This window comes from Drosophila yakuba, chromosome 2L (genome assembly GCF_016746365.2).
Source record: "Drosophila yakuba strain Tai18E2 chromosome 2L, Prin_Dyak_Tai18E2_2.1, whole genome shotgun sequence".
NCBI classification, from domain to species: domain Eukaryota; kingdom Metazoa; phylum Arthropoda; class Insecta; order Diptera; family Drosophilidae; genus Drosophila; species Drosophila yakuba.
The window spans coordinates 19,629,117-19,648,967 of record NC_052527.2 but is presented as its reverse complement, the minus strand read 5'-3'; the positions used below and the strand labels follow the sequence as shown (position 1 = coordinate 19,648,967).

Here is a 19,851-nt window from a genome sequence, read left to right as displayed (position 1 = left end):
ATTAAAAGAATGCTTTGAAAGGCATTCGCTGTATCAGTAAATAAACTGGTAAGTCGATTCTCTGTTCTTAAGAAAGTAAATTCCCATCATTTGACTCTCATATATGACATATAACCCAGATTTGTTTTCCTATTAATCTAGCTAGTGAAATTAAAATCCTTAACGGAAATGTTTTGTTTGCTTATTTTAGACTTAAAAACCCCTATTCGAGGCATTAAAAGAATGCTTTGAAAGGCATTCGCGTTATCAGTAAATAAACTGGTAAGTCGATTCTCTGTTCTTAAGAAAGTAAATTCCCATCATTTGACTCTCATGTATGACATATATGATTATCAAGTCATTGTGTTATACGTAGAAACGAAAATTATTTGAAAATGTTAAGTGATGTTTTATTAAAAAAAAAAAATATGTTTTAAAAAAAGAGTAATAACAGAGTACCATAAATATATTTACTTTGCACAGGCGTTAATACGTAGTGGATGTCGACTACGGCCTGTTATCAATTAATTTAAATATAGTGTACGTATAGTATACATACATATATGGATAAATATCTTATGTATAAAAGCACATAATATCAAAAAATGAAGTGCACTACGAGTATTAACTCACATATCAGCTCAGTACATGCAAATGTCTCTCCCAACTACGTTCTGCAGAAGAGAAGAATAAGGCTATACAAATATCATAAATAGTATCAAGTGTAGTCAGAAAAATATGTTTCTAATAACAATAAGTTTGTTAGCCTTTTTTTCGGGCGCTTTGGGAGAAGCAGAGGATATTGATGAGAGTGCAGATCTAGGCTTCGGTTTACCAGAGGAAATAATGAGCACAGCGACCACGTCGATCCCATCGACCAGAACTGATCCAATCCCTATAGCTAAAAAAAGATATTGCGGCTTATTTAGCAACAAGTCCTGTGTTAAGCGATCTGATTGCTCAACGACTGTGCGGAGTGGTTCAAAACTAACTGTAGATCTAAGAGTAAAGTCGACAAATGGTTGTCATTACCTTGAGGTTTGCTGTCATCCCGATGATATGGTAGGTTGTGGGGACATGGAATATAAAATAATTCTCTACAATTTTGTCTTGCCCTACTTCCAGCTTTCTCCAATGAACGGGACGATTCCTTTAGGGTTCAAGCAATGCGGCATTGGCAATGCTGGTGGCATTTTCATGAATCTATTAGGAGGTCGTCTGGAGACGAGCCTTGCCGAATACCCTTACATGGTGGCCATTCTCGACACCGGTCAGAGATTTTTATGCAATGGTGTGTTGATTGGCTACAAAGTGGTCCTCACAACAGCCACTTGTTTAGCGCCCGAGCAATCACTTGTCGTAAGGGCTGGGGATTGGGATCTGGCAAGTGATCGCGAGTTCGTGCCTCACGTGGATCTCAATGTCCAATATCGAATTGTTCATCAGCAATTTAATTGGGACTCGACAAAGCACAACATTGCCCTATTGATCCTTACAGAGGAGTTTCCCCGAGTTCAGCATATAATACCCATTTGCCTGGACCACAAGGGAGTGGATCTGGAATACGAGAGTTGCTTTGTCACCGGTTGGAATTACAGATTGATGAACAGATTACGACCGACTCGCAATATTGTCCTAAGGTTGGATATGGATGTCGAGGAAAACATGTTTTCAAACACCTCCACCAGTCCAGTGTTAAGTGCTGTTCCCCGAGCTGAGCAGCCCATGTATGCCAAAGGGGCTCCTCTAGTTTGTCCCACCGAGAGCAGCAGGTACTATGTGGTTGGCGCCTGGAGCACCAGCCTTAATGGAGCTATTCAGTTCACCGATATAAGAAAGTTCAAGGAATGGATTTATCAGGAGGTACTGCCGTACAATATTGTAATTTAAATAACATATAAACAATATAAACGTTAAATCATATATTTTATTAATTGTGCAGGGTATTTTTTTTTTTTTTTTGAATTAGTGAATTTAATGTATTAAAGCACTCTAGCACTCACTTCCGCACTCGTCGCCGTGGCAAATGTCACACAGAGAAGAGTCCACGTGATAAAATTCGGTGGCCATGCGTTCGGTGGCGTAGTAATCGTAGAGCCGTACCCAAGTTGGTTTCAGACTGGCCACCTGATGGGTGTATATGGCCTTCAGGACCAGGCACTTGCGGTCACCAGGCGACAGTTTTTCGAAATAGATATGAACCTCGGTGCCTTCTTTTTTGGTCTCCACACTCTTTACGTCTGAAATGGCTTTGATATCGGCGAAGGAATCAGTATCGCAAACATAACTAGATGGTAGCTGCACCTGCATCAAAGCCATATTGGTGGGCTTATTCCTTGCGGAGGCTGCGATGGGAGTGTACTCGCCGCAAATGTCGAGGACCAGTCGGTGCTTACCGGATTTCTTAGCCATAGTCGTTAATTTAAAGCTCGGACTCGCCTCCTTGGTGGCCACATTGTAGCGGTAACTCAGCTGAACTAGTGCACGCCCGTGCCCTGTGGCCACGAACTGCACCTTGTTAGTGTTTTCAGGAAGCGGGTGTGTCTGGACTTTCAAAGCATTTTTTTGAGTTACCATTATATGTTTTCTGGTTTTTTCCGAAAGTATAAGTACAAGGTCAATCTCTTCGGTCGATATATGTGTTTGGAGTTCTAACTTGGTTAAGGCCATAATACCAACAACAGTGTCCTGGGAAGAGACGAAACCTCCGTTGCTGTTGCGCTTGCTTATCAGCCAATCGACAATCGGTTTGGGTGGATCCATCACATCTTGCTCCAGAAGGGCGAGTAGCACATATGAGGTGATCTCCACATCGTGGCTCCTATCTGAGCCGGTCCACCACTTGTGGTCGCCAGCCCAATTGGCCATTTTTTCCAACTTGGCCAAGGCCCTATTGGCTTTAGGGTTTTTTGCTAATGCCAGGGCCAGGGCGGCAATGGCCAGATCATACGGATTACTTGATTGGTCCACCTGCCTAGCCACAAATTCCACAGCCCAGTCGATCGCATGCTGATATTTAGCTTGATATTCCTGCAGAGGGAGAAGTTTCGTAGTGAGTATCTAAAGAATATATTTTAGTACAGTGTAGGGGAAAAAATGGAAGCTCACCTTGTTTTCGAAGAATGTCAGCAGGACAAATGATGTAAGTGCCAACGGACTTCCATGACTATTGTGTATGACCCTGCCTAATTCGTTAAACTGCCCATTTGCACCCTGCCGGGACACGAGGAAATCAAGTCCCTCTGCCAATACCTTGCGGTCAATGTCGATGTACTTGGCAGCCTGGTGAAAAGACCGTATCACATATGCAGTAAGCCAAGTGCTGCCGGAAGGATCATCTTCGCCCCAAGCGCTGAAGGAACCATCGGAACGTTTGTAGGTGAGTTCTCTTTGATAACCAATTTCGACATAACTCTTAGCGCTATTCGCTAGATTCGCTTGATCACTTCGATTACTTGCTTCCAAATAGCTTAACGCCAGGATACTGGGTACAAAGTTGAACATGTTCTGTTCGCCACATCCATGGGGCGCGCGAACCAACCCGTCGAGATGTTCCAATTGAGGCGCTTGGCTATTTCCACCCACTTGAATATCAAGGAACGTGGAACCCTCAATAGCATCTTTGACTTCTTCCACGATAAGTGATTTTTCCGGCGGTGCCAGACTACGTCGCGTCAACCTTTGAACGTTAATTAATACGGCTTTGTTGACGTACTTTGTTACGCCATCGGCCTCCACTTTCAGTATTTGATTTAGTCTGTCACCGGCAAATGGCGAGATGGCGGTGATCTTCAGAGCGGTCAGACCAACTTTCTTCGGGCGGATCATGAACGATATGCTACGTCCGGTATTTGCCGGTATCCATATTATTTTTTCCCTTTGTACTCCAATTAAATACTGAGACACATTAGCGCTAGTGGTCTCAAGAAATTCGTACTGACCCTCAGAGTTATCCATTGATACTCTCGCCTCCACACCCCTTCCCAAGTAGTTAAAGACGACCACGGGAATGGCAATCACTTCACCGCGCTTCACAGAGTATGGCAAGTTGGTGGTTAAAAAGAACGGTTGAAACACACGAATTCTATTTGGATCCCTGGTCACAGCAAGGCCGGATTGTGTGCTGAGCGAGAAGCCGGTGATCACCCAGGAGGTTATCGTATCGGGAACTGTCTTTTTAATGATGTATTCACCGTTGGCCCCCACGCTGTAGACTAAAATGTATTTTGTGTGCTTTTGGAGAATATTAAAAACTTACTCTGTTATATTTGAAAATAGCCAGCTTTCTGGGAAGAGCTTACGAACTGGTGGAAGTGCACCTTGTGCCTTGTTTGAGCTGTCAGTGGGAACAGGACCAAGGTTCATTGCTGTAATTATTTAAGATGCCCTCAAAGAAGAGAAGGAATTTAAGCAATTGATTGATTACCTGATTCATCTTTTCCAAACACCGTAAGACTTATGAGGTTACCAGTACAATTCGTTTGGCCTAATATATAGGGATAATAAAGTACAAATCATTAAATTTTTATACCCGTTACTCGTAGAGTAAAAGGGTATACTAGATTCGTTGAAAAGTATGCAACAGGCAGAAGGAAACGTTTCCGACCATATAAAGTATATATATTCTTGATCAGGATCAATAGTCGAGTCGATGTGGCCATGTCCGTCTGTCTGTCTGTCTGTCTGTCTGTCTGTCTGTCTGTCCGTCTGTCTGTCTGTCCGTCCGTATGAACGCTGAGATCTCAGGAACTACAAAAGCTATAAAGTTTAGATTAGGCATACAGACTCCAGAGACATAGGCGCAGCGCAAGTTTGTCGATTCATGTTGCCACGCCCACTCTAACGCCCACAAACCGCCCAAAACTGCCACGCCCACACTTTTGAAAAGTGTTTTGTTATTTTTTCATTTTTGAATTGGTCTTGTAAATTTCTATCGATTTGCTAAAAAACTTTTTGCCACGCGCACTTAAACGCCCATAAACCACCCAAAGCTGCCACGCCCACATTTTTAAAAATTGTTTTGATATTTTTTAATTTTTGTATTAGTCTTGTAAATTTCTATCTATTTGCCAAAAAACCTTTGGCCATGCCCACTCGAACGCCCACAAACCGCCAAAACCTTTCAGTGTTGAAGACTCTCTTTCGCACTTCCACTAGCTGAGTAACGGGTATCAGATAGTCGGGGAACTAGCGTTCTCTCTTGTTAAATTTTATGTTCGATTTAAGAACTTACCAACAGTGGTATAACAGCCACCTAAAGGGTTAATCCAGTTTAGCAATACCAACAAAAGCTTATGAAAAAAACTTACCCGAGCTCTTGTAGATATTTATATTCGCGTTTGTTAGGGTCACCAAATCGGAGGAGTACGTGGCGAGGTTGTTCAATATATGATCACGGTTCAGGTCGTTTCCTGACCTTAAAAGCAGCACACTCTCGTCCACTCCAAGAAGACCGACGAAGGAATGGGGATCGGTTTTTACCTTTAGGCTGACTTCACCCCTGGGCCTTGCTTCCTTTGTTGTTATTATTTCAATCTGTCGGCAAGTGTATTAAAAATTAATTTAATAATCTTTTGTTAAATACAGAGTGGATTACCGTGTTTCCAAAATCCTTCTCGACATCGACAGTTTTTTCGTCAGACATCAAAACCCCATTGGAAATGTAATGTACAAATACCGTAGCTTGAGGCACCATTTCAAAGGTTGGCTCAAACGTATATTCGTGACTCCTTTGTCTGCCTTGCATCTTTACATATTCACTCTGAACTATGTTGCCCCGTGCGACAATAGTGACAATAAAGTAAGGAAGATAGGTATCCGATACAACATTGATTGTAAGATTCTTCCTTAGTTGCGGACTATGAAGTGAAAGGAGTAAGTATAATTTAGTATAACCAAAGGCACTAATAATTTTACTTACTTCTTGGTAATGACTGCAATCATGAGTGTCTTATCGAGCTTATATATGTACCGTTCTAATTTTGCTGCAGTGTCAAATGTACTCGTCACAAGACAACTTTTGCACGTTGAATCTGGGAGCATTATATGCTGGGTGGCAATGCTATTTTGAAGGGAAGCTTGGAAATTTCTAGAACGCTGACAGCACTTCACGTTGAAGTTAACCATCTTAGAAGAGTCCATAACAGGAGAACCATCCAAGTTTTTAACCACAGTCTGAAAATCATACATTACACCTGGCCTATAATGCGTTGGCCAAAACAGATCCACCAGCTCGTGGGGATGTTGGTGGAGGGTCACGTAGGCAGTACCGTTGCGTTTGAGGTCCGTCAGCTCCTCGGTAACAATGGCAGTTATTTTCAAAAGACTCTTGGCGGTCGCTAAAATGGGAAACTCCACATTCACCTCTCCATCAATGGGCAGGCTTTTCTCGGTCGAACTGCCCTCGATCGAAGCGACGACGTGGCCCTTTACGGGCTTCCTGAAGGTGTACCTGGCTTCTATCGTTGCCCTAATGTACCCAGCACTAGCCGCGACATCCTTGGCGGTTGATACGAGCACCTCGAACTTCGGCACCACATACTTGTCCACCACTATTTGTTTCGTCTCCTTGCCCTCGTCTCGCACCGTGACGGTTATAGTCCAGTTGCCTAGGACTGGGCGGTCGGACAGCTGGAGCTCTCCGGAATAGACACCCTTTGTCGGCTTGATATCCTTCCAGTGCTTTATTATATTTTTGGCTCCATCGCGTATCTTAATTGCAATGGGCTTATCGATTACGGCTGGTCGGGTGTGTTTGTCTAGGAGGAGTACTCTAAACTGCATCTTATCGCCGGGTTTATAGGTGGCCTTGTCCGATTGAATGTATATCCAATTCTTGTCGGTTGCGAAGGCCAGCTTGGTGGAGTTCCGGAATTCGAGGCCGCCACTACCCAGAACTTTGAGCTCGTATTGGCCTCCGGTTAGTTTCGGAATGTCAAAACTAACAGTTTTCGAGGACGTGGATTGAACCTCAACATTCTTCGTCGAATTAAATGAAGGTCCGGTCAGGCTGACTGAAACTTCAGTAGGTAGAGGTGCATTGTGGACGGCAACTACAACATTATAAGCGCTGTTGGGTCTTAGGGTTTTGGGTGCCACAACGGAATACAGGCTGCAAAATAAGAAAAAGGGACAATAAACATATATACCGATGGGCTTCTGTATATTTTAATTTTCAGGAAATACCTCATTGTCACATCTAAATTACTATGATTATCAATTTGAATTGATATATACATATGTTCAACTACTGTGTGCACATTTTTAATATTTAAAACAAAATATATTTTCAGAAATAAAAATTTCTTTATAAGCGCCAAAATATTATCTTTTGAATTTAATTGTTGCTGGAAGAAGAACTGACATTGAGTCGTTATCGGACAACTGTGTTCGTGATTATTATTGTGTTTCAAGAAAAACACAAAAGCTTAAATTGGGGAATTTTAATGGGAATTTCTATTTTAATTATATATTCATTTTAATGAATTGCTGATAAGGGCTCGTTATAGATCTGCAATCCGTAGTCCAACGATTTATACGTTCCTTTTCTTATAATTTATTTATTTAATCTTCAGAGCCACAAAAACAAACTTAACCATTTTTTTTAACACAACTGTTCGAACAAGGTTTATGCTATATAGTCGAAAATCTGCTTATATCTAACACAACAGATAGTTTTTCTACCCGTTTACTTATTTTATATATTAAATTTTATATTAACACAGCTTTAATACAAACCCGTCAGCATTGATTGTCGACACACAGTGCAAAATTGCTGAACTTATTATTAACCACAGCATAATGCAGCCTTTTCTGTATGTACTTTATCTTTCCCGTTTTTAAAGGAGCCACTGATTATTTTAAGACTTGCCAGCTTGAACGACAAAATATACTGAGCTTTTATTCTGAGCGGGACACTTTATATACACTCGACGCATTGCCACATACACGGAATAAGTATGTGTTTGGAGATTAATATTAATAAGATTAATATAATTAAATGTTTCAACCGCATTTTTATACACGTTACTCTTATAGTAAAAGGGTAACGGAACTAGTAGTTGAAAAGTATGTAACAAGGAGAATGAAGCGTTTCCGACTATATAAAATATATATATTCTGATCAGGATGGCTATTGATCCTGGGTATATTATAGTCTGTTACTCGACTATAGTATTCCCGCTTGTTTATTCTACGGGTTTGCCATTTTAATGCACTTGGCCAAAATGGTTTACTGGGTTGTGGATATTAGAGTGGATGTGTGATTATTTCGAGTAATACCATCGTGGTACTTAATCACAACTATCAAACTATTTAATATGATATAGACGTTCATGCAAGTAGCCTGACAGGAATAGCTATCAGATAACTGCAAGAGTGGCATTTTTTGCCTCCCTAATCACACTAACCAAATTTGAGTGTCGGGTGCCACTCACACCGGTCATCGCGGGTACTTACAAACACCCTCTCAAAATATTCGGGTAGTCTGCAAAGAATGCGGCACTCTATGTCGCGGGTGCCGATCAAAAAATCGACTAGGCTATTGATCCTGATCAAGAATATATATTCTTTATATGGTCGGAAACGCTTCCTTCTGCCTGTTACATACATTTCAACGAATCTAGTATACCCTTTTACTCTACGAGTAACGGGTAAAAAAAGTAACAAAAAACACCGTGGTGATGGACGCAAATAGAGTGTATAAAAACAACCGGTGCTGAGACACCCGGTGTTTAGCGGGTGCACTTAGAGTGCCGGTGGCTTGCTGCAGTTCTCTGATGGCTATTCTCTAAATCGTCGGAAAAGCGGATTTCGACTTGTTAAATACATTTCAAGCAATAATTGAATTGTTGTGGGTGTTCTAAAGCTTTTGCCATAACCACATGTGTTGAAACTATTGCCAACACAAGAACTCACAGGGCATTACCCCCTACAGATAAGCGCCCCAACGATATTTCAAATTTTATATTCTCCTCTTGCCGCCAGATACACCTACAATGGGATGGGGCCACAAATGTTTATACATTAGCAACATTTGTGCAAATTCTTGGGCGTCGTCACAGGTGCTGATTATATTGAAAACAAGAGAGAACGCTATAGTCGAGTTCCCCGACTATCTGATACCCGTTACTCAGTTAGTGGAAGGGAGAAGGAGAGTCTTAACCACAGTTTTTGGCGGTTTGTGGGCGTTAGAGTGGGCGTGGCAAAAAGTTTTTTGGCAAATCGATAGAAATTTACAAGACCAATACAAAAATGAAAAAATTTCAAAAAAATTTTCAAAAGTGTGGGCGTAGCAGCTTTGGGCGGTTTGTGGGCGTTAGAGTGGGCGTGGCAAAAAGTTTTTTGGCAAATCGATAGAAATTTACAAGACCAATACAAAAATGAAAAAATTTCAAAAAAATTTTCAAAAGTGTGGGCGTAGCAGCTTTGGGCGGTTTGTGGGCGTTAGAGTGGGCGTGGCAAAAAGTTTTTTGGCAAATAGATAGAAATTTACAAGACCAATACAAAAATGAAAAAATATCAAAACATTTCTCAAAAGTGTGGGCGTGGCAGTTTTGGGCGGTTTGTGGGCGTTAGAGTGGGCGTGGCAACATGAATCGACAAACTTGCGCTGCGTCTATGTCTCTGGAGTCTGTATGCTTAATCTCAACTTTGTAGCCTTTGTAGTTCCTGAGATCACAGCGTTCATACGGACGGACAGACAGACGGACAGACGGACAGACGGACAGACGGACAGACGGACAGACGGACATGGTCATATCGACTCGGCTATTGGTCCTGATCAAGAATATATATACTTTATATGGTCGGAAACCCTTCCTTCTGCCTGTTACATACTTTTCAACGAATCTAGTATACCCTTTTACTCTACGAGTAACGGGTATAATTATTGGTGAAACATTGCAGCATTCAGACTCCCGTGGAGTTGGGATAGTCAGTGTGCTAAAATGTTATGAAGTGTGCTGAAAGGGCGGTTTCCGTCGGCTGGGCACTGCATGTGGGCTATAAAAATTGATTGCATACTTTGCGGCGCAGTAAGTGCGCGCACTTGCGCTATGACTATTTGCGAATTTATGCGTAGGTTAGAATACGAGTAAGCTTATATTTAAAAGTTGATTTAAACCCTTTTGACGAATATGTGATTAAAAATACTTTGAACATGTTTATTTATTTAGCTGTAATTTTTAAACTGACAGACTGTTTGCATCGTAAATGGCAATTTCGAAAAAAATGTGAGAATATCATGACAGTCAGCATTTTATAAGCATCTTAAAAATTAGAAAAAAGAAAAAACTACATTAGAAACTGTACTCTACTTACCACTTATCCTATTTAATTATTATACCCGTTACTCGTAGAGTAAAAGGGTATACTAGATTCGTTGAAAAGTATGTAACAGGCAGAAGGAAGCGTTTCCGACCATATAAAGTATATATATTCTTGATCAGGATCAATAGCCGAGTCGATTTGGCCATGTCCGTCTGTCCGTCCGTCTGTCCGTCCGTATGAACGTCGAGATCTCAGGAACTACAAAAGCTAGAAAGTTGAGATTAAGTATACAGACTCCAGGGACATAGACGCAGCGCAAGTTTGTCGATTCAGGTTGCCACGCCCACTCTAACGCCCACCAACCGCCCAAAACTGCCACGCCCACATTTTTGAAAAATGTTTTAATATTTTTTCATATTTCCATTGGTCTTGTAAATTTCTATCGATTTGCAAAAAAACTTTTTGCCACGCCCACTCTAACGCCCACAAACCGCCCAAAGCTGCCACGCCCACACTTTTGAAAAATGTTTTGATATTTTTTCATTTTTGTATTAGTCTTGTAAATTTCTATCTATTTGCCAAAAAACTTTTGGCCACGCCCACTCTAACGCCCATAAACCGCCAAAAACTGTCCTTCGCACTTACACTAGCTGAGTAACGGGTATCAGATAGTCGGGCAACTCGACTATAGCGTTCTCTCTTGTTTTTAATTCAAACTCCGCTGCTTGCTGTACTTGACAATAATTTGAAAACTGATGATGTGCACACAATAAAATGTCATATATCGACACACATCAGCGCACCGAGAGGCCGACATCATGACTGCCGATGTGAGAGCTATAGAGACAGGACAACTTTGGCAGCTTCAAAAAATAATATAGAAGTACACACGTGAATCGTGCCAAGAAGCAATGTTCGAAAAAAGGCATGGAAAAATCTACAAAAATTGATTGAGCGCATGAAGCGAACGAGTTGATCTGAAAGATAAAGTGGTGCTAAAAATATAAGCCCCCTTCCCTTCTTAAACTTTTTTATTTTTTTTCTCTCTTAGTTTCGGCTGAAAGTATGCAGGTTGGTTGCCAAATTTGATCAAATTTCATATTTTAAATTGGTTAGATGAAAATGAAATTATGCCTGCACGTATTATTGCAGATATTGTATATATAATATTATCTCTACATAAAATTTAAAAAAGCCATCGAAAATGCTTTTCATTTGTTATCAATAACCATATACATATACAGGAATGCGTTAAACTTACACTTGGCTTAGACACTTGAGTTCCTTTAAATTGTTGCTGCAACACAAGACACCTGTTATGCTAATTTAAAACATACTAATTCGCGATTTTTTAGAGATGCTTATGCATTTTGTTGGGCCTTCTGGAACCACCATGGAAGAGGACGAGAAATCGGGTACTGAGTTATAGTAAGTTGAGGCTATTCCTAATTTCGTTTATAAAGGCAGCCCTTAATCATAAGCTTACACGAGGGGAAAAATCAAAGTTGCAAGTGGTCCTTGGCGGCGAAACTATCCTGGTAACACACTTCAAATTAAGAAAGGAAATACAACTATTAAAGACTCTTTTCCCGAATAGGACCCCTGTGCATCTGATCGACTACAAGATGTTCATTGCCGCTCGTCGCATCCAATCATTCTGGCGTGGCTACCGCGTCCGAAAGCTGCTCCTTCAGCGCTGGCAGGCGGCAATTGGCATTCAGTGCTGGTGGCGCGGCTTTCGCACGCGCCGTATCCTGTGTGAAAAAGTGGGGCGACGGTTGCAGGGTATGATTCTTGGACACTTCCACCGGGCGGCAATTCGCATTCAGGTTTTGTTTCGGGGATGGTTGGTCAGGAAGTTTATCCACGACGTTCGGGATCTGCACCGGATGCAATCCTCTGCCGCCGAGGATCTGATCAATTGCCTAATCCATGAGTTGCACCATATCAAAAAAACCGACTCCTTACCTGGGGTCACCTCGCTTCGAAATGCAGTGTAAGTGATAACGAGTTAGAAAAATTCAGGAGCTGAAACACTTTCCTAAGAATCATTTTGTCTTTCAGCTGTCTTTCAAAAGTCGAGAAGCTTTTGACCGCTATGATATTCCGATTCCACAACGGTCGCGTGTTATTGATGGTAGCCAACAAGATGTCACAAAGAGAAGAATATCGCAGCCACTTTAGGGACGGCAGATTTCTTACCCAGATTCCCTATTCCGGACCCAACTTTAATGGACTATGTTATGTTAGGGAGAAAGATCATATGGTACTAAAAGAAGTACCTAGAGATCTGCGTTATGCCGAAATAGTCACCGAATACGAGGAGTTCCAACTGCACGAGCATTTAAGAGAAACCCATCTGCGAGTTGATTCACGTAAGTGTTTAAAGAATTTTCGTATCTATGAATGTGTTCTAGTCAATTTTAATTCAAAAATTCTTTAGGATATTTAAATGGTTTTATATATTTACTTTTTTTAGGCAATGTTCAAAGGCAAATAGATCACATTAACTTGAAAGAACTGCATTTGAAGCTTAAGTTTTGCGCAGATGTTATAGACCGTATGCGAAAATGGACCTTATGGAGTAGCAACAGTGCTAACTATAAGAAAAATATTTATGAAAGTCGAAAAAATATGAAAGTATTTTTCAGGAGAGCAGAGCATCTGATGAGTGATTTCTGCGCCAGCTACGCCGAAGATCCCTACAATGTCTCAAGCTTCTATACTTAAATTTCGAGTCAAATATTTTACAAATTACACTAAATTCTTAAAACTGTCATTAAAACATTTATTTTAACTTTAAAAAGGCTTTCGAAACAATTGTAGAGCTTGGTTAAGTTCTCGTTGTGATTTAGTTCCGATGCCAGAACCTGAAGAAATGGCAACATCTGGCTTTGACTGTTTACTAATTAGCACCTATTTATTCACCTTTGCTTTCTTTAATTTCGTTCTACACTCACCTTCTGCTTACCCTGTCCACATCCAGCCGCCGCATTTTTCATGCGAAGAATTTTCCTTTGTTTTCAGCTGGCATTTAATTTATTTTACTCTTGCCCGGGCCAAGAAAGAGCCAGCATACGGGAGCAATTTGTGAGCTGCGTGGTAAATCTTGGCATGCTTCCCTATAAATATTTGACATGGCTACAATAGCCTTCCCCCTCCCGGTCGAAACGTGGCAGCCACACACGATCTGGCCTAGGCCAATATACCATACCATACCATACCATACCATACCCAGTATAGAGCCTGTGGCATACGTGCAGGAGCTTTATCCGCATACTTGAAGCGGCACGGGTCCTTATACGTGACTACCGTCTGCAGTTGGAGGATTCGCGGTGAGCATTTGAATGGACGGGGGGTCTGGCAAATTAGATTTGCCTATAATTAATATGCACGATATGTGGCGTTAACTTGTGTGAAAATTACTCGGCACCCTGACGTGACGGAGCGCGATTCGTGTGGAACGCGAGAACAAAGTCCATGGACTCCAATTACAATCTATCTATTCGGCACTAGAGGTCCTGGCGCTGTTCGATTGCTATTTTTACCCGTAAGTATTTCCTAATTAGTTGTTGATGACAAAAAGACGTGAGTGATTTCTGAAGAGGGGGAAAAGTGCTATGCAAAGTGCCGCACTAAATTAAGTATGTACGGAGCTGGGCCACTTAAATCAGTTATCTAATTGGGTTAATGTAATTTCCTATTGTTGTGCGACAAAGTGATTTCTTTGAAATATTTGTACTTTTTAAATATTACGTGGAATTGTTTTGAGCATCTTAATTACACTGGCTGATTGAAATTGTCGGATTCACATTGAAATTCAGAGTGCGGCCTTCCAAAGAAACAGAGATGTTTTTTAAAAACTTTGTTCTTGGCTAAACTACTGTTCTATTCGAGAAACAATAAATCCAAAGATGTAGGCATCGACAAGAAATACAAATATTCAGTCCCATGAAGGATTGGTCGGCATAGTCTGGATCGACAAACTTCCAGTTCCTGTCCCTGCTTGTTTTGCTTCATTCCGTCCAATTGAGGCGTTGCCGTAGACAAACTTTTAAGTTTTTAATTAATTTGCATTTGCTGCGGTCCCGGCCGCCGCAACGCTGCTTTTTTAAACTTAACCTTCGTCTGCTCATTTTTCCTTCGGTCGATGGAGGAAAAAAAGGTTAAGTGGTTTCATTTGGCAAACATTTACCCAGACCCGAAACGAAAAGTTCCCCAGCCGCTCATCAATGCCCAAGTGTGTAAGACTTTTAATGGGCTTTTGTGTGGAAAATAAATTGATGCGGTGCACCTGTAAAGCGCTCCAACAATGGGGCACCGCCTGAGCCAGACGAATGTCTGTCCGTGTGATGCGGCCAACCGCATCCCAGCCAGAAAGTTTCGAAGGGAAGGCAGTAGGGTTTCAGTTAATTTTGAGTAAATTGTTAGAGAATTGTTTGCTGCTGCTACTGCTTCTGGGCAAGGGCCTCATGTGGGTGACTTGTGGCCTTGCCTCGAAATTATGGCATTTAATTACCAAGTGTTTCGAGATACTCACGGCTGGGGAGGATGATGTGAAGATGATTGAAATTCTTGAATTAAAGCTGTTGTTGAGAAAGCTCTGCAATTTTATTGGAAAGAATTGGTACACTACCCATAGCTGGTGAAGTACCTTAAAATATACGCCATTGCCGCTGGGTTCTCCTGCTGTACCAGATGTCCCGCCCGAAAGACCCAGAACATACTAAGTCGTCCGCCGTGCTTCTCGTACCCCTCTAGCATACCGTCGATCCGAATGGCGGTACGGGGTGCCTTGGCATACTGCGAACTGCGGCTCCACTTCAGTCGGCTAATCCAGTTTACGGTGCCGGGCGTTGCGCACAGTAGGTCCAGAATGCCCGAATAAATGCCAACCTGTATCGGCGTCTCCTCAAGCAATTTGGTTACTGAAATTTTGTAAATGGAAACGTTGACAAGATAAAATTTCTTAATTTTGCCAATAAAAACAAAAAAATGACAATACATTAGAAGGAAACGTCTTTCGCAAGTTTTAAGTCCGAGTATTACATTTAGCAATAAAATGTGTACTTGAAGAAAAGAGCATTTTCACCACAAGCAAAAAATAAGTTACCGATATGATTCGCTGGCTTAAAAATATCCTGACTGAGTCGTTCGAAAACTGTGGAGTTTTGTTCCATCCACACGGGCATATCGGCGAGTCCCAGAGCCTTAGTCACGTTGGACCGCATGAAGTTGCTCATTTGTGGGTCTTCGCCGTACCGGTAGACCTCATCCACGTGAACCCGTCGCTGGGTGTTGTAGAGAAAGACGCCGCCCGCACTGGTGGCAATCTCATCCTGAACTTCGGTCCCCTTTATCAAGGCGCGTAGCCACTTCTTGCCATAAACAAGTGTTGCTAATTCACCGGCCAATCGCGATATTCGACGATAACCGTCATCATCCACAATGCCCGATTGGAGCAGAAAGGGGGCATATGACAAAATGCTATCCAGTGGAGAGGTCCAGGGATTGCCAACTACCACTGACTTCAGTTCGCACTCTAAGCCGTCCCTTTTTTTGGCTAAATGCAGTTCCAGTGCAAATTCGGGAGCCATTTTTCCGCCATAGCTCTCGGAGAATATATGCATTGGCACTTTTCGGAAATCGGGATACTTCATGAGAAACTGCTTCATCAACTGGACGAGATCAAGGGCAATCTGCCTGTTGTTTCTGGCATAGCGGCCGTGCTGCTCCACGTAAGCGAATCCCGTGCCCACCGGACTGTCCACAAATAGAACATTCACGTGCTCCACCCAACTGCTTTCCCGCGTCCTGCCCTCGATGTCGATGGGCCCCAACTGCTCGAAGATCCCGCTGCCGGTGGAGGCCACTCCGGGCCCCCCTTGCAGCCAGATCACGAGCGGCCTCTCAGTGAAATGAGTCACATTTCCCGTGGTGTACAGCAGCCAGTAAAAGAGGTGAGCCCCCTCCCGAACTTCCACATAGTCCCATTCCTGCAGTCCAGGTCCCAGACCAACGCGTCCTGCAACGATATATCTAGCTGTACTAGCTTGCAGTACTTTTCAGAGAAATAGAAATTTCTAGGGAATATAAGGAACCACAACAATGCAACCTATTTTTCACGCCTAAATTGTTGATCCCGTATAAATGTTTCAAAAAACGTACTCACACACCTTGCACGCAGGTCTGTGACAAAAAAAAACACAAGGCACACGCCCATATATGATTTTTATTTTCACTAAGGTGCATGATCGCAATGATCACAATTCGGTGGAAAGGAAAGTACAACTAAACTGCCTGCTTCGGCGGGAAATGCGCACTGATCTGACGATTCTTTTGCGCTCTTTGCTTACTTTACTAGGAAATACGTACATTTTTCCAATAAACACTACAAATGGGTGTGATGACCGAAATGGAAATCACCCTTTCTTCTATAATGTTCAAATTATAAAACGAATATATGTTTGGCTTACCTATTATATTTACTGATACTAGAAATTCTGCCAAATTAAATAGAGTGCCCCTAAACAGCATTTTAAATATCTTTGGAAAAGAACTGTAAGAGTGTGCTAAAAGTTTATACTTAATAAACGTGGTGGCAGTGCCTTTGCACCTGCGGCCGCGACACCAAAATGTAGAGCTCTAAACACAATCTAAACATATACGCTGCTTGAAGTAAACATTGACCCCCAGCCGATAGACCCACCCACAATACATATGTCTTAGCTCTGCACTTGGTTAAGACGTCAGCAAAAATACCGAAAGTGGGCATCTGGCATACAACGTCTATATGGATGAAATGTTTTATTCGATGTGGGTTAGGTTACTTATTAAATTATTCGGTGTAGTCGCTGTCATACTGAGTAACGGATTTGAGGACGTACTGCATGGCAACAGGATTATCTAAGGGGGCCATGTGGCCCGACCGATTTATCCAGTACATGCCGAAGTTTCCTCCGACCTTTTCGTAACCCTGCAGTATGCCTTTAATTGTGATGGCTGTGCGATTGGCCTGCAGATATTCCGACTTGTTACTCCATACCCAGTCCTTGATCAGAGCCAATGTGGCTGTGGTGGGCACTAAAATGTCCAACTGGCCAGAATAAATATTGATCTTAACGGAGGTCTCGTTCAGCAGGCGGGGTACTGAAATAAAAATTATAAAGTACGTAGAATGTATTAAGGGAAAAATTAATAGTTAATACCAATTACTCACTCGTATTAATTTCCGATTTGAGGCGATCTCCGTGAAGGCTAGATAACACTGCCATAACCTGTGAAGCAAAAACAGTGCCGTTGATCTGCAGGGCCTCACTCACATTTCCCACTATAAAGTCGATGAAATCATCTCCGTAGCCGTAGGTTCTGTCCTCTGAAGGATCCAGATGGGTCTGTGTGTTGTAAAGGTAGATCTCTCCAGTCAGCTGCTGCATGAGTGCATACCACTTTAAATACTCATCAGTGGCCTTATTAAACTCGTGTTCCTTTAGCGCACTTAAGATTCGTTCCTCCTGGGCATCGAGAAGTGCCACGCCATCCTCATCGATCAAACCATTAACAAACATATACTTGGAGTGCTCCCGGCTGATGGGCCGAGTTGATATCCAGGGATTGCCGATAGTCACTGACTTGAGAGTACCGGGCTGCGCCAGCTCACCGGCCTTCATGGCTGCATCAAGCCGGATGGCCAGGGCGGGGGCCATTTTACCACCATAGCTCTCCGAGAAAATGTGGAGGGGGACAGTCTTGAACTCTTTGTGCAACTTATAGAAGTGCAACATGAAGCTCATGAGGTCGTCGATAAGCTCTAAATTGTTGCTAACCAGCAGACTGGTGTTATCCGCATAGCTAAACCCCGATCCCACGGGATTGTCAATAAACAGCACGTTGACATGCTGTACCCAGTTCCCCTCTCTCGGCTCGCCATTCTTGTCCACGGGTCCTAGTTCCTGGAAGTTTCCTAGGGTCGTGGAGGAGCCACCAGGTCCGCCCTGGAGCCATAGGACCAGCGGTCGATCAGTATAACTGCTCACGTTGGCAGTGGTGTAGTATAGCCAGTAGAACATGTGGGCCCCATCGCGGACGTCCACGTAACCCCAGTCCTGCTCGCCAGGCCCAAATCCTTTGCGGGCCTCGGAAATTCCGAGCAGGAGACACACAATCGACAGGGAGCCGCACCACATTCTCAATGATGAGATAGAAAATCACTGGACTCTTCGCGATTCAAATCGCGGCTATTTATCGACGTGGAGAGCATTCTAGACCGGATGGAACGTGACCCTGAATAAGGTTCTCTTTATATCAGATAAACGTATGTTTATAAAAAAAAAGTAAATTGCTGTTCTAGGCGCACTAAAACACTCTAAAGTACGAACGTATTTTGGTAGTTGAACAATGATATTGCAATTAAACTAGAATAAATAACAATTAATTATTAATTCAATTAAAAAATATAGAGACAATAAAGCAGAATAAATAAAAAATCCATTTTTGGACAAATTTCATGTTTCATAAGAAGTTATTTTCATCTAAAAAATGACATTGTGATCAAGTATAACCAAGTATATTGGTATACTATGAACAAAAAGTCAGGAAGTTTAGATTAATTATGAAGATTCTAATGACGTCTACGCCGTATAAGTTTGTTTTAGACACGCGAACTTTAACGCCTACAAATCGTCCCAAACTGTCAAAATATTTTTTGTAAAAAATTTTGAAAAATATATATTTTTTTTTTGACATCGAAAATTTTATTTGGCACTGTCAATAGCTGAGTAACGGGTATCTGATGGTCGGGGAACTTGACTGCAACAATCTCTCTTGTTTATTTATTAAATTGAATACCATCCTCTCATTTGTTTACTAGATCACAGCAAAAGCATCATTTCTTTAAGTTCACATATAAACATCACTGCTTTTAATTTCCTTAATTATTTACCCTGCTACCCTGTTTTTACCCTGCTACCCTTTGCTCTAATATTATTGACTGAAGATTGCACGTTAAGTGAAATGGTTTTCGTATATTGGGTTGGGCAAACTTCAAATTACATAAGCTGCATACATACATATGTATTTAAATACTATGTAAAGAATGGATCGGATTTATTTTAAATAATCATTTTAATTTAGTTATCAAATTTAAAAACCAATCCCTATTTTAATTTTACAGACCTAGCCGATGAAATTTTTTTTTTTTTTGAAGGTAATAATAATTTTATTTATTAAGGCGATGAAATTGATCGGAACTTTAAACTAATTTTTAATTATTGTAACATATTTTTGGGCCTTAAATTTTTTGTTTATAAAATAGTGTAACATATTCTTGGGATGCTTTAATAGAATACATCAGTCTAAAGCTCTGATTAAGTTTGATGTCCTTTATATACCATTAATTTATGTTGATTTTATCAAAATATAAGTTATTTCAAAAAAACTCCTCCTTAAACATTTTCCATTACTTTTGTAAGCAACTTGTCTGATTTTCACGTCCAACGCCGATGATTTTATGTCGTAATTGACAAAGTTAAAATTGCTTAATTTCAATTTCTACGCGTGTAAAACAATGGAAAAATCCTGTGTCCAAAAAGGAAGAAAGGAACC

At 41.5% G+C, this 19,851-nt stretch overlaps 5 protein-coding genes across 10 annotated transcripts; 2 read left to right on the top strand and 3 right to left on the bottom strand.

Annotated features, from left to right (window-relative positions):
• The first annotated feature begins 793 nt into the window (after positions 1-793).
• Positions 794-1,897, top strand: LOC6528964 (phenoloxidase-activating factor 2). Its single transcript, XM_002089960.4, has 2 exons — positions 794-1,041; positions 1,105-1,897. Exons 1-2 carry the CDS (start codon positions 826-828, stop codon positions 1,867-1,869), a joined length of 981 nt encoding a protein of 326 aa, XP_002089996.3. The 5' UTR covers positions 794-825; the 3' UTR covers positions 1,870-1,897.
• Positions 1,889-7,866, bottom strand: LOC6528963 (CD109 antigen). The gene is made up of 9 exons (XM_002089959.4): positions 7,717-7,866; positions 5,900-7,090; positions 5,576-5,837; positions 5,289-5,514; positions 5,213-5,233; positions 4,406-4,465; positions 4,238-4,346; positions 3,088-4,186; positions 1,889-3,009 (listed from the first exon to the last, which is right to left on the bottom strand). The coding sequence occupies exons 1-9, from the start codon at positions 7,776-7,778 to the stop codon at positions 1,972-1,974; spliced, it is 4,068 nt and encodes a 1,355-aa protein (XP_002089995.1). The 5' UTR covers positions 7,779-7,866; the 3' UTR covers positions 1,889-1,971.
• Positions 7,867-11,455: 3,589 nt separating this feature from the next.
• Positions 11,456-13,033, top strand: LOC6528962. 6 transcript variants are annotated; one of them, XM_039371100.2, is made up of 5 exons: positions 11,456-11,676; positions 11,740-11,786; positions 11,846-12,244; positions 12,295-12,623; positions 12,692-13,033. In XM_039371100.2, the coding sequence occupies exons 3-5, from the start codon at positions 11,874-11,876 to the stop codon at positions 12,976-12,978; spliced, it is 987 nt and encodes a 328-aa protein (XP_039227034.1). In that variant the 5' UTR covers positions 11,456-11,676; positions 11,740-11,786; positions 11,846-11,873; the 3' UTR covers positions 12,979-13,033. The 6 variants fall into 6 exon arrangements, with proteins under 6 accessions (XP_039227034.1, XP_039227029.1, XP_039227033.1 ...); XM_039371095.2 differs by having other exon boundaries at positions 11,730-11,786; XM_039371099.2 differs by having other exon boundaries at positions 11,716-11,786.
• Positions 13,034-14,828: 1,795 nt separating this feature from the next.
• LOC6528961 (retinoid-inducible serine carboxypeptidase) lies at positions 14,829-17,024 on the bottom strand. Its single transcript, XM_002089957.4, has 3 exons — positions 16,425-17,024; positions 15,362-16,273; positions 14,829-15,176 (listed from the first exon to the last, which is right to left on the bottom strand). Exons 1-3 carry the CDS (start codon positions 16,498-16,500, stop codon positions 14,881-14,883), a joined length of 1,284 nt encoding a protein of 427 aa, XP_002089993.1. The 5' UTR covers positions 16,501-17,024; the 3' UTR covers positions 14,829-14,880.
• A 16-nt stretch (positions 17,025-17,040) lies between these two features.
• Positions 17,041-18,462, bottom strand: LOC6528960 (retinoid-inducible serine carboxypeptidase). Its single transcript, XM_002089956.3, has 2 exons — positions 17,468-18,462; positions 17,041-17,397 (listed from the first exon to the last, which is right to left on the bottom strand). Exons 1-2 carry the CDS (start codon positions 18,432-18,434, stop codon positions 17,087-17,089), a joined length of 1,278 nt encoding a protein of 425 aa, XP_002089992.1. The 5' UTR covers positions 18,435-18,462; the 3' UTR covers positions 17,041-17,086.
• Between the last annotated feature and the right edge of the window lie 1,389 nt (positions 18,463-19,851).